General features: G+C 35.9%; 1 protein-coding gene across 4 annotated transcripts in view; it reads left to right on the top strand.

Moving 5' to 3' along the window:
* Window positions 1-14,149, top strand: part of LOC149238578 (rhodanese-like domain-containing protein 14, chloroplastic) — a 422,676-nt gene that overhangs the window by 323,564 nt on the left and 84,963 nt on the right. Inside the window, exons 6-7 of one of the 4 annotated variants that reach the window (XM_089367006.1) lie at window positions 6,761-6,883; window positions 10,422-10,440. In XM_089367006.1, coding sequence (XP_089223132.1) covers window positions 6,761-6,881 — 121 coding nt within the window. In that variant the 3' untranslated portion in view covers window positions 6,882-6,883; window positions 10,422-10,440. Of the gene's footprint in view, window positions 1-6,760; window positions 7,024-10,421; window positions 10,441-14,149 lie in introns of those variants that run through there. The other 3 variants (XR_016245402.1, XM_089367007.1, XM_089367005.1) reach the window with 3 other exon arrangements.

Here is a 14,149-nt window from a genome sequence, read left to right as displayed (position 1 = left end):
AAGAAAAATAGAAGGAACAAGAATAAATAGAATGTCAATATCCAAAGACACCATCCAGACTTGTCCAAAAGTATCATCCAGAAAAACAAATTTTTGGTGATATAGATATAGGGGTTAAAACTAGAAGAGGATTGGTAAGTACACCAAAACAAGAAAAATTTTCTTTGTTATCCAAAATATAACCCCAGTACTTTACACAAGCTGGTGAATATAAGCATTGCATTAATGCTATGGAAGAAGAACTGAATCCAATTGAGAAGAATGAGACATGGGATCTTTTGCCCAGACCAAAAGAAAAACAATGTGATTGGGACCAAATGGGTCTTTAGAAACAAGTTGAATGAATATGGAAAAATAGTAAGAAACAAAATAATATTGGTCTATAAAAAGTATGCTCAAGTTGTGAGTATTGAATTTGAAGAAACCTTTGATCCAATTGCAAGATTAGAAGCAATTAGAATGTTTTTGACATTTGTGTATTTCAATAACTTCAAAGTATATCAAATGGATGTCATGTCATCCTTTCTAAATGGAAGTTTGGATGAAGGAGTATATATTGAACAACCAGAAGGATTTCAAATGTCAAAAAATGAAGATTATGTATGCAGACTAAAGAAATCACTCTATAGACTAAAGAAAGCTCCCAAAGCTTGGTATTCAAGACATAACAAATACCTACAACAATAAGGTCTCAAAAGAGGAGTTGTAGACAACAATATTTACATCAAAGCATAAAATGAAAACATGTTAATAAATGTGGTTTTTGTGGATGATATCATTTTTGGAAGTAATGTTAACAATATGAGCCAAAATTTTGCAGAATAAATGTAAAAATAATTTACTTGGATAATTTTCATTCTTTCTAGGTTTTCATATTTCTCAATCTAGCTATTTCTTAGACCAAATACATCAAGGAGATGTTGAAAAAATTCAAAATGGAAGATTGTGCACCTGTCAACACACCCATGATTGTAGGATGTAAATTGAGCCAAGGTGATGAATCCCTAAAATAAAATCAAACATTGTATAGGTCAATGATTGGTAGCATACTATATGTGAAAGCATCAAGGCTAACCATCATGCAAGCAGTAGGATTGGTTGCAAGATTTCAATATGCACCAAAGGAGACACATGTGTAAGCAACAAAAAGAATATTCAGATATTTGAAGGGCATGTTGGACTTTGGCTTGTGGTATTCAAGAGGTAATGACTTCACTCCAACAACATATACATATGTAGATTGGGAAATAAGTATTTATGACAAGAAAATTACAATTGGAGGAGCATTATTTCTAGGAAACTGTCCAAGGACTTCACTCTAACAACATATACATATGCAAAGTGGGAAGGAAGTATTGATGACAAGAAAAGTATAAGTGGAGGAGAATTCTTTCTAAGAAATTTTTCAATATCATTTTTGAATAAGAATCAAATTTCAATCTCTCTATCCACAAGATAAGCCAAATGTATTGCACCAACAACATGTTGCACACAAGTTTTCTAGATGAAGCCGACAGTTAATGATATCAAGGTAGAATATTATTAGTGAATCTCAATCATCTACGACAACACAAGTGTAATCAACATTTCAAAGAATCTTGTTATGCACTCAAGGATGAAGCACATTCCCATCAAGTACCACTTCCTAGGAGAATAGGTAGTCGAACAAAGTGTCAAGGTGGAATACATTGCCACCAAGGAATACATTGCAGATATATCTACCAAACCCCTTCTTAGAGAAGAATTTTAATATCTTAGATAGAAGTTGGGAGTGATATCCCTCTCATATCATTGGTAAAGGGAAGCACAAGATCAACATGACTAGCCTTTGCAATTGGTGTCAAACAGGGAGAAGTTGCAAACACAAGGAAAGCTACTCATAAAAAGAATACTATGGTATTTTTGTAGAATTGATTAATCATTTCAAGAAATGACAAAGGGGGATTGTTCGAAATATTTTTTGCATTAATGTCAAAAATAGGGGGAGACTACATATGTCCAAGATAAAGATTGCAAGATAAAGATTTTTGGAAATATTGTTTGGATACCCATTTTTTATGTCTGGTTTGGATAACCTATATTTGAAGTCCTTTTTAATCTAAATACCTAATTCAAATGGGAGCATAACATGTATTGTTACAAATCTTATTCTAAGGCATTTCTGATAGTATATGGAACTTCCTCTAACTCCATAGGAATGAAGAGATATAGGTGATTATGTTAGGTCAGCCCAACTAGAAAGTATAGGTCAACGCAACCAGTTTTACAAGTCATCTCTATAGTGAATGTAAAAAAATTATAAATAAAGAATAGATTAGTACATTTGAAGATCATACAAGGAAGAAGAGATCTAAGGTGCAAAGAGAATTTGGGGAATACTCTTTTGGTTTTAAAAGTGGAGTAAAAACATGATATGTGGAGTGAACGATCCATCTTGGCATTTTTTCTATAATTTTTCTTCTGGGATGTTTTAGACCATGAAATTTTTAGGAGATATAGGCGAGGTATTCATGTCTATGTGGTATAAAATTTGGGCATTGGTTCACTATATTTCAAATAGGTTAAATTCGTATTTTTGTTATGATTTATTTTCTTAGATGTTTTATACTATTGAATCTTGAGGACATAAATGTGATATTTCTAGTACCCGTGGTAAAAGGTTTAGACTTTCATTTACTATACTTTTAGAGATATGCCTTCTGGAAGTTAGAGTTTTTGTATAGTCCTAAAATCAGCTTAAAACATGTCAATTTGGCATTTTCACTATAACTTATTTTTGTGATGTTTTAGACTGTGAAATTTTGAAAGACAAGTGGAGACATATAGTAGTACCTTAGTCAAAAATTTCAGAGTTTGGTTCATTATACTTTTGAATGTATGCCTTGTTGAATTTAGGGTTTCTAAATGTTCCTTAAATCAATTTCAAACAAGTTAACTTGGAACTTTTGTTGTAGCTTCTTTTCAGGAACTTTTCACACTATGAAAATTTTAGAGACCTGAGGAGACAAATATAAGTGCCTCAAGTAAAAAATTTAGAATTATATTTGAAAATTTGGATGGATGGCATGGTGTACAATTTTTTTCTTGGGAAGAACCCAAAAACAACAAATTTTGGGAGAAGAAGAACTTGTGAAGGTAGAAGCAACAAACAGACATGTGAAGGCAAAATAAGCTAGCACAACCGACGAAGGCAGTAGTAGTAAACAAAATCAATGAAGCAAGTTGGTCCCTATGAATGTTTACAGCGGTGGGGATTGGTATCTCGAATAGGTTGGTTCCTATATATATTTGCAGTTGTGGGGATTTGTGTCTCCATTAGGTTGGTGCCTGAGAATATTTGCAACAATGGAGATTGGTGTCTCTGCTAACAAATATGTGTAACAATAAGTTGGTGCCTATAAAGAATTATAAAAAGAAGTTTTGTGGTTTTCAACCAAAAGGGTTTCCACACAAATCTTGTGTTTTGTGTCACATATATGTGATTTTTTTCTTATGTTTCTTTAATTTTTAAATAAGTTAAAAAATTCTTATATTGATTCACCCCCACCCCGCTCTCTCAGTACAAGTGTGTGCTCAACATCAAGCGATAAAAATAATCATATCTAAGAAGGCCCTTGTTTCCACAATTGAGAATATAAATTGTACTTAATTTTTACATTCCTTCTCTTTATTTCTAAATACCATGAAAATATATTTTCTTACCTAGCTAGATCAGATGATGACAGTGTGGTAGCCTGAGTGTTGTTATATGTGGAACTTGGAATAAGTGTAGATGGTACACATTTAAAATAAAATGCAAGCTCACTTGAAGAATGATCCTTGATACTTTAAATTGATATTTTTTTATCTCTTAATTCCATTTTCCTCTCTCTTTGATTATTGTTGATCCTCCTCCTCCATTATTTAGATTGTCTGAGAAGTCTCCAAATGGGTCCTTCTAAGGGTATTTTCTTTTTGTTGAGGAGTACCTAAAACAAGGGGTTGAGAAGATTGAATTGTTTCTAGTAGTTGTTGTTGAGAAGTATGTTATTTTGGTTCCTAGACATCCTTATTAACCAACTTTTATAATTTTGGTTTCTTTAGATGTCCATAAGGAGATGTCCATAAGGAGATGTCCATAAGGAGTTGATCCTTGATTTATTCTTTTAATAGAAATAATTTGGTGTGGGTCATAAAAATAAGATTGTTCTTGTGAAAGATTTAAGCTCTTCAACATTTTATCTACTTCTTTTAAGGTTGATATTAGATTAATAATGAAAGCCCCAACTTCTTTTTTGAATTTAAAAGTGGTCTATTGCTTCATGGAAACAAAATGTACTAGATCAGACTCTAATATTTGCCTAATGTACTCCATGGAAAGATTCTCATAGTGAGAAAAATATGTAACTAGTAAGGAGGAGACTCACATTCATATATTTTGACTTTAGTATAATTTTCAAACTAATACCAATCACAAACCCTGATATTTGGGCTTGATTGAAGAAGTGTTTTCATTTCTAGGAGCATCATAGGGGGAGACTCTTCATAAATAACAACATACACAATAAACATGAATTTATTCGCAAACTCAAATAAACCTACATTCTAGGGTTGTTTTCTAACAACAAGAGTCCAATGGATAATAGAAGAAGGGTTTCCAACCTCATCTTGTAGATTTAGGTGAAGGTTAGTAAATCTATCAACTTCAAAATAGAGAAATAAGTAGAATAAATAGGATTGAAACCTAAAGTATCTAGTGACACCAATTGAAGATCTATTAATTCTACCAAATATTGACTATATTCAAATCTTGGTAGAGGTCCATTATTGGGACAAAGTGCTAGCATAAAGCATAAAACCATCTTATCAACCACCTAGTCATTATCATATCCTAAAAAAGAACAACTCATAGCAATGACTTATCTTGAAGTCTCAAGAAATATACTAGTATTGTAGGGTGGTGGGGTTTTAGGAAATATTTGATTAAGTGGCCTTTTTCTCAATAGGCAATTCATGGTATGTTGTTATTAAATATTCTTCTTGTGGTGGCTCGGTGTCATGTGAAAAAACTAATTTAAGCATCCCAAAGACATAATTAAGGTTTATTTGAAAGAGAACAATGGAATTTCATGAAATAATAGCTTGTTTACTAGGCACATAATTTTTGGAACACCACATGAAAAATTTAGGAAAATGGAAGGTTTGCAGGATCACAAATTTGGCCAAACAAGATTCCCAAGCATGGAAAAAGGCATGGAGGTTATTAAAGTGGTTAAAGCTTGTTTTTGAAGATCGTAAATGTCAAATTTGGAAATTACAGTCTTGTAGATGTCATTATCATTATCTAGGAGGCTCATTTCCTCAGGGGTTGGTATGCGAGGAGTTCCAATGGTTGTAGAGCTTGGTTTCTTCACTTTTCTTATAAAAAATGAAATAACTTATATGAAAAATACATTGGATAAAACAATATATGATTTTTACTTCATCATTGACTTGACACTCAAAATAATATTTTTAAACAATATTTTTATGTGTATAGCATATTCTTCTTTCTAGAAAAATTACAGATGTGAGGGTTTTCCATCACTCCCCCCTCTCGCATTACCCTTGATTTTGGACCTTTTAGAGCATGTGATGGCTTCTCATTCATTGAAAACCCTGTTGGAAGCCAATTTGTTGACCTTTTGAGGGCCATGTCATCATAGGTCATGTTGATGTCATTCTCCATGTCACTTGCCAAGTCACATACCCAATCAATTGTCCAATTGGTTTTCATGTCATCATATAAAACTATTTGGCTGCTATGTCAATAGCCCTATCATTTGTCGTGTTGGTTTTGACATCCTCCAGATATAGTGTGATGTGACATCATATATTGTTTGCATCATCGATTTCAGTTGGGGTCCCTTAATAGTTTTAAAATAGTCAAGGGTTGGGGAGGGGTGCAGACCCAATATACCCAATAACCAATTGCCATGTACATTGGGTGGTATATTGCTCAGTACCCATTTCAAATCCTCCCCTACCTCACTCTATTATGTAATGTGCATGTTGGGGGGGATCAATAGTAGTCGTAGATCTATCCCATCAATCAGTGGATCTATGCATCAATTAACTAAATGCAAATTTAACATATATTACATGGATTTAAGTCGTTTTTGGAATTTTTTCAATCTTTTATGAAAATTAGGAGGAAAACCCAAAATTTTAAAGGTTATACAACCTATTATTCACAAAAAAAAAGGTAGGAAAAAATACTCCTGGTTACAAAACATGTGATGATGTAAATTACTTAAAATCTCATGTTCTATGGGATAGGATAAAACACATTCATTTTTATTGTGAGAATTTTTTAGTGTATACTTCTAATGAAAATTTTAGTTTTCTCTCATGTTCTACGAGAAAGGATAAAACATGTCCATTTTATTGTGAGAATATTTCAGTGTATACTTCTTAATGAATTTCTATTTTTCTCTCATTTATGTAAGACAATATAAAATATGTTCATTTTTATTGTGAGAAACTTTTAGTGTAACTTCTAATGAAATTTATAGGTTTCTTTCATGTTCGATGAGAAAGGATAAAAAATGTTCATTTGTATTGTGAGAATCTTTTAGTGTATACTTCTAATGAAATTTTACTCTCTTGTTGAATGAGAAATGATAAACATGTCCACTTTTATTGTGAGAATCTTGTAATGTACAATTCTAATGAAATTTCTAGTTTGGACATATTTTAGGTCTTTGTACTTATTCTCAAAACTTTATTGTGATTTGTGTAGATCTTTGAAGGCCATATACGAGTTGCAGGAAGCTGGTTTTAAAAATGTTCTCCATTTGAAAGATGGTTTAAATCAATGGATTTATGAAGGCTTGCCTATTGATGGTTTGAGTATTACTTAATGGTAATAGATATAATCATAACGATTTCCACCTGCAATTTTACTTACAATGCATAACTATTTAATGAACATTTATGCTTTTTAGATTTCATAATTTCTTTTAAAAATCAATAAAAATTATTTCTATGGATTTTACATCAAAATTATTTTAATTAAAAAGGGAAATCTATATAATATATATATGTTATTTAGTACATAATGATAATAATATGCTTATTTTTTATTTTTCCATTCAAAAGTTTTTTTAAGTTTTTCCTTTTCTTTTAATTATTTAATAATTCATTGAACACTACATCCATGTATGATGTTATTAATATGCAAACTTACCATACAAAAATAAATTCATCTTATTAAAAACATAGATTTCAATTAAAGCAATTATAATTGGCATATTTAATTTCAAAATGTTATGTATATACTAGTTTTACTTATCTTGTTAATTTGTTTTTTGTAAATTGAACTTGTATTTCATTAGAAAAAGAGATTACAAAGATTGACATTTTGATCCATAAGCATGTCAAAAACCACGATAATCATGGTTGGAAGAAGAGAGTGTAGTTGGTGCCTAAGCACTGGATCCTAGAGGATTAGTAAGGTCCCCATCGACAAAGTCACTCACAAGAAATCCCTCTACATGGGCCGAATGAGATTCCAAGCTATCCAGACAAATCCATGAATTCAGAGCATGTGTTTGACTAGAGAGGAGAACGCATTATAGTTGTCCACGTGCATATCCTTGAATTCCGTTCGAAACAAAGTAGAATTATCTTGTTAATTATTACTTTAATGAATTTATTGTCTTTTTTTAGAAGTTCTTTCATTGAGCTTGGCTATCCACTTCCCCAAAAGTGGAGTTGATAAGATGGAAAAATTTTCCACTTTAACACAATACACGTCCTTATTCTTTTTTATTGATTAATTTAAAATATATTTATGTTTTCCTCAACAAGGTATAACCAAGATACTTCAAAAAAATTGGTTTGGGAGACATTGTAAGTCATTAGATGTTGGCCTTAACTTTCAAGATAATTAAACCATCACAAATAGAAAATCATATTAGAGGATAACTATAGCTTCAATGTAAAACATTTAAAAAAAATAGGGGCTAATTGGTAAGAAGTTAAATTGCAAGTTAAATTATCAAATTGAATGCTTTTTAACGGATTCAACTAGTAGTAAATGGAAACAAGTTAGTGAATGAAAATGTAGAACCTAGGAATAAAGGGAAAAAAAAGAATAACATTAAATTTTGATTATATTATTGTGAGTTTAAGAAAGGATACAACTAAAATACCATTTCATGTAAGCCCTTAGTTCTTTGAGGATATTACTAATTTCTAGAGGATAAGGGTGGAGGGTGAGTTTACCACGTTTTTTCTTAGAAGCACCATGTAACAATACAAATGTTCGCCCTTGTGGAAAATCTTGTAGATTTACAAGCTCGTACAATTTACTAAAGCGCAGGAAAAGAATTTGCTTCTACTTTCAACCAGCGTAAGCCAATAGATCGATGAAAAAAATAAGAATAAGAAGATAAATCAATGGCACATAAGACAAGATGTATCTGGGGAAACTCATTCCTCAAAACCCCGCTATCTGTATAGCATATATCAAAAATATGAGTGAATATACAAAGCTTGTACTCACTAGAACAATTCTGCATAGATATGCTCAACTTTCTCAGCTTATAAGCAAGCTCAAGTTAAATCCTTAGCCTATTATGCAGCTCTCCAAGCCCCTATTTCCTTGTGCAATTCCTATGGTTGAATAGCCAATATTAAAGGGAATTCAATGCTTCCAAAATTGCGCAATCCAAACTAGGTCCAGTTCCTGATTGCATGCATGCTCTATACAACTCTGTAAATCATACAACTGATAGTACATTGCCCCTCCACTCTAGTCTCAACTGGGTCTTTCTCTGAATTAACATGCATGAGTTTTTCATGAGGAAATCTTCAGTTAATTGGAGTAGCACTAGTGGATGCATCAGTGCACCAACTGACTGTTAGTCCTATATTAGTTCCAAAGACAATTTAGAACTAATTTAACTAAACTTAACTCAGTAAACTGAGTGATCTAATTTCCAACTCAATTTAAATTCATACTGGACCCCTAAAACTTAGGGAGAACATATACACGACTTCCAAAAGACTTCCAACTCGAAATTCCTAAGTTAATTAAGTTAATCAAACTTAATTAACTATTTACAAGTTGCAATGAAAATAGAATTCGATTTTAATTCTCAGTTTAATTCAAGGACAAATTAAACTGTAATTTCTTGTTGCCATTTCTCAACACTCCCTCTCAACAAGAAAGGGATTATCAGCTACCCCGATCCTGTCTTTGTGAAACTCGAATTTACACCTTGACAATGCCTTTGTTAAAATGTCAACATCTTGCTCCTCCGTGGAAATGTACTCTAACAACATAATCTGCCTGAATACACAATCTCTGAGATGATGATACGGATATCAATATGCTTGGACCAATCATGAAAAACTGGACTTTCAGAGAGTTTGATAGAACTCTGATTATTGGATCCATATGCTGACCAAACAAACCAACTAGGATATTCCTCATCTAGATGGTCGCACATGCTGCTTGACTCACAGCCATGTACTCTTCCTTTGTCAAACTGAGTGCAACCAATCTCTATTTCCTGTTGTACCAAGAAACTATCGTTGACCCAATATTGAATATCCCTCCTGATGTGCTCTTCCTGTCAGATGGACTCCCTACCCAATCTGCATCGATGAAGCCTTGAAGCTTCACTCCCTTTTTCCGTCTGTACCATAATCCATACTGAGAAGTGCCCCTAAGATATCTCAACACATGCTTTGTCGCCTTCCAACACAGCTTGGTAGGCCTAACCATCGCTTGACTAAATTGGTTAACTGCATAGCACATATCTGGTCGTGTGTTCACCAAGTACATGAGTGAACCCACAAGCTGCCTTTAAACAATAGCTTCCACTACTTCCCCTAAAGTAGCATCCTCTTTCCTCTAGTTACCTGCTAGAGGAGTCTCCATGGGTTTGCTCTTCTCCATGTGGAATCTCATGAATATCACATTGACATACCTTCCCTGAGACACAAAAAACTCCCCATCTCCTTGCCATACCTCCATGCCAAGAAGGTAATGCATGATCCCCATGTCCTTCATCTCAAACTCTCTTGCAAGGTCCTCCCTGCAAAATTTGATCAATTGATCATCACATGTCAATATGAGATCATCAACATAAAGTACTACGATCAACAACTTACCTTCCACCACTATGGTACAAGTTCGCATCCGCTTCACTCTTCGTGAAGCCCAACCCAGTGAAGTAGCTATCTATCCTAGTATACCAAGCGCAGGGTGCTTGCTTCAACCCATACTGATGAGCCCCAATTTTTGGTAACAATTTGGGCTCATTTGGCCTACTTACCTTGCTCAACCCTTCATCTTTTATCACTTATGCATCATTTCTTAGTATATTCGTGTTATTTGTAGGAAGAAGGGCAGGCATTATTCCTATGTGACTAATACATGATGATTTCAGGTTTTTTGACATTAAATGGAGCAAAGACGACGCAGGAGGAGACAAGGAGACAACAAAAGTGGCATTGCAGGTTTATAGGGAGGTTGTCCACAGTCTTGAATGACCTCCCTCGTGATCTCCACCCCAACTCCGAGCTCCAACAGCTATCCCCACCGAGCTAAAAGGCAGCCAACGGATTCTACAGGAACAACAGGCTACTTTTAGTTGGACAGCCGAGTTCCACTAATTGAGGAAGCCAGCTTGATCCTCATCATGTATAAATATTGAGGCCGTAGCCTTTGATAGGAGCTTTTTGAACTTTTGAACTACTGTTGCAATTTCTAAGCACGAGCTACAGCTCGGTTTTTTCTTTTTGTAAGCCAGTTTTGGCATGTTGTTAGACTCATGATTATTTAATAAAGGCAGGCAGATTTGGATTCAATTCTGAGTTCTTAAGGGAGCTATAGCTCTCAGGTTAGGGCCCAACCTGAGAGCAATAGACCTCCTTTTCCTTGTATTGTTACTTGTCTTTCCTTTCAGCACTTCATTTCTTTGCTTTGACATGCATTTGAAAAACACAGTCTGCTGATTTAATTTCTTTAATGTGATTGAGTAGGATTAGTTTATGGTTAAAGTGCTTTCAGTAGCTTAGATTAGAATAGAAGGATTAGCATTCATTAGAGCTCCAAGAAAAGGTTGACAGTGCACTCACTGCCATCTCTGTTTAGAGATTAGGGGTGTAGACCGTACCAACCACCAAAAACGCAGTCTTATACGTTCATGCAAGCTGCAACACTATCATTTCAGTCATTCCAATTGTAGATCCAGCCATGCATTCTGATCTTGAGCAATACTTCTTTGTTCCAACACCATGCACGATTTCTCTCCAAAGTTTACATTGTTGTTCGTTGGTTGAATAACACAGTTAGAATAGGTGGATGAATTCTCGGTTTTATGCAAGACATAGAGGATTTGTTTCATTTACACTGCGCAACATTGTTCTATTATCTTCTTCTTCTTCTCAACTGCGCCTAGGCCACCTGCTTAACCTCTGTTCAGCTCGTTTGCCTTCCAACCCTTCTACTGTTCACGTAGCTCCATCTTTTTGACTTTTCATTGCTTCCACCCTTCTATCCACCAACCAACTGCATGCACTCTCTCTCCATCCCATCTCGCTGTCCCTGAGCCATCACTAGCTCCCTTTTCATCCTACCTATCCACCCATACCGCTCCTTCACTCCTCCATCACCAAGAACTCCAACTGTAGCACATCCTGTAGAAGCTAGCAGACTTCCTGTAGAAATCTCGAGCTTCCTGTAGGATTCCCTGCAGACATCCTGTAGAAGCCTGCAAACTCAGTTGCCAAGCACCTGAATGTTGTGGACTCCTGCGGAATGATGTTAGGAATCCCCTGGAACCTCTCCTAGCCCTCCTGACCTTTTCCAAGCCTTCCTTCCCTTCGAACTACCCCTGCACGGTCAAACCCTAATAAGGAACAAAGTCATAATAACTCCAACCACTTAAGCAAAAATATAAAAACAATGTTCTTTTCAATGGAAGTAGTTTAAATTCATGCATCTCATATCACTAGAAGTAATGGCATCATTTCTAGAAGTTTGCACTCCCACCATTGCATCATAGAGAGTAAACTAGTTAGATTAGGCTTTACTAGGGTTTCCTTGTTTGGTTGGCTTTCAGTTCATTCTTGCAAAGTAGGTTAATTTCCTTTAAGATAGCCTTCGTTCATCATTTAGAAAGCTTCTTCTGAGAACATATAGAAGTTGGCTTGAGCCCTAGCGGACTTGTGCCAGCTGACCAAGTGACAGCTGCGACAAGAGCTAGTACTTGTGCATACAACACCGTCGCTTCCAAGTTTGTTACGAACTACCGGGTTGATAAAATTAGAGATAGGAAGCTCCAGGAGTTGTAGAATTATTGCTACAATACTGGAGCCCACCATCTTTTTGGCGCCGTTGCCGGGGAAGCGTTAGAGTATTAGTAATTGTTGCTTTTCTTCTATTTTCTTACTCTTGCCTTCTGCCAAGTAGTTTATTTCATTTCCATTCTGCAAAAGTAGCATATACATTTCCTGCTTTCATAGATTAGCATTTCTCGCTTTCATAGATTAGCATTTCTCGCTTTCATAGATTAGCATTTCAATTCTGCAATTTCATTTCTGCAAGCGTAGATTAGCCTTTCAATTCTGCAAGCGTAGACTAGCATTTCCATTCCTGCAATTTCATTTGAGCAAAGTAGATTAGTTCTTTCCCTCTTTCAATTTAATTCTGCATCTTTATTTCAGTAAGATAGTTAGTTGTAGATCAATCTGTTTCAGTTTTGCAGGTACCAAAGAAAAACAAAAGTAATAAAAAAAAGTCTTTCCATTTCATGCCTCGTAGGAATCGAGATAAAACAGGCAAATTATTACCCAACACCCCCACCACATCACTGAGTCACCCTTCTCTCTTCTTAGGTGACAGTGATCCAGAAGAACCTATAGGTGAACCTCCTGAGATATACGAAGATCCTATAGCAGAAGAAGAATTAGAAACCACCCCATCTGAAGCTATGGCTGACAATAGAAGAGAAGATGAGAGAATAGAAGGTGCCTTTCCCATCCAAGAGACCAATGGAGAGATGAAAATGAAGAACATTAGCCCCTCCGCTTTACCTCACTTCCATGGACTGACTACTGAAGATCCTGATACCTTCCTGTTTGAGTTTGCTGTCCTTTGTAGAACCTATGGCTATACTGAAGATGAGCAGAAGCTGAAACTCTTCCCTTCCACTCTTAAGGATGCAGCATTACACTGGTTCATGGGCTTACCTGGGAATAGTATCACCACTTGGGCTCAGATGCAGCAAGCTTTCAATACCAAGTACCGGGACTACTGTAGGTCTAAGGAAACCAAGGGAGAAATCTTTCGGATGACCATGGGAAATGATGAGTCCTTAGAGGATTATGAGGAGAGGTTCCAACTTAGCTATAAGCGGGCCAGGTGCACACTTGACCCTGAATCCCTCAAGTTGGTCCTGCTCCGAGGAGTCCCTGAAGACCTTTTAGATACCCTTCACATGTTAGCTGGGGGAGATATTTACCAGCTGCCTTATGAGGACATCAAGACTGTGTTCAGAAACCACTCTAGGGCAGCCCGGAAACGAGGTAGAGGAAACCCTCTCTCAGCTAGTATTCCTTTCTCCAAGCATGAGTTTGCAAATCAATTAGAAGACCTTAAGAGTGAGGTGAGACAGACCATTGCCATGCAACTGGACACATTCAGGATCCAGCAGAAGAAGGAAGAAGCTGAGAGGGCCTTGGCTATCTTCTGCCCTAGATGTACAAGGAGACACCCTAAGAACGAATGCCCATTGCATTCGGTTGAAGTGTGCTTCGTTTGTGAGGAGGACCATCCCACAAATCAATGTCCAACCTTACCTGGGTTTAAAGCTATGTACCAAGGGACAGAAGCTCCCACTGAACCTCTCTATTACCTCAACCAAAGGAGGCCACAAGGACCTAGACCTTACCAGCAGGGAATGCAAGGGGCACCTCAAGCTTATTACAGCCCCAACCAATCGACTCCCATGCCTTCCTGGGGTCCCCCTGCTCATCCTTCCTGGTCTATGCCTCCTCCATGGTCTTACCCACCTCAGTACCCTACTCAACCCACTACTCATTCCTATCACTCACATGCCCAGCCACAGCCTCAGTGGAATGCACCTCAGTCGGGGTGGAGGCCCCAGTACAA

The sequence above is a fragment of the Pinus tabuliformis genome, chromosome 8 (genome assembly GCF_031772625.1).
Source record: "Pinus tabuliformis cultivar Carrire ecotype Pingquan chromosome 8, CPIR1, whole genome shotgun sequence".
Classification (NCBI taxonomy): Eukaryota; Viridiplantae; Streptophyta; class Pinopsida; order Pinales; family Pinaceae; genus Pinus; species Pinus tabuliformis.
The sequence above is the reverse complement of the archived record's forward strand: the minus strand, read 5'-3'. Positions and strand labels throughout refer to the sequence as shown.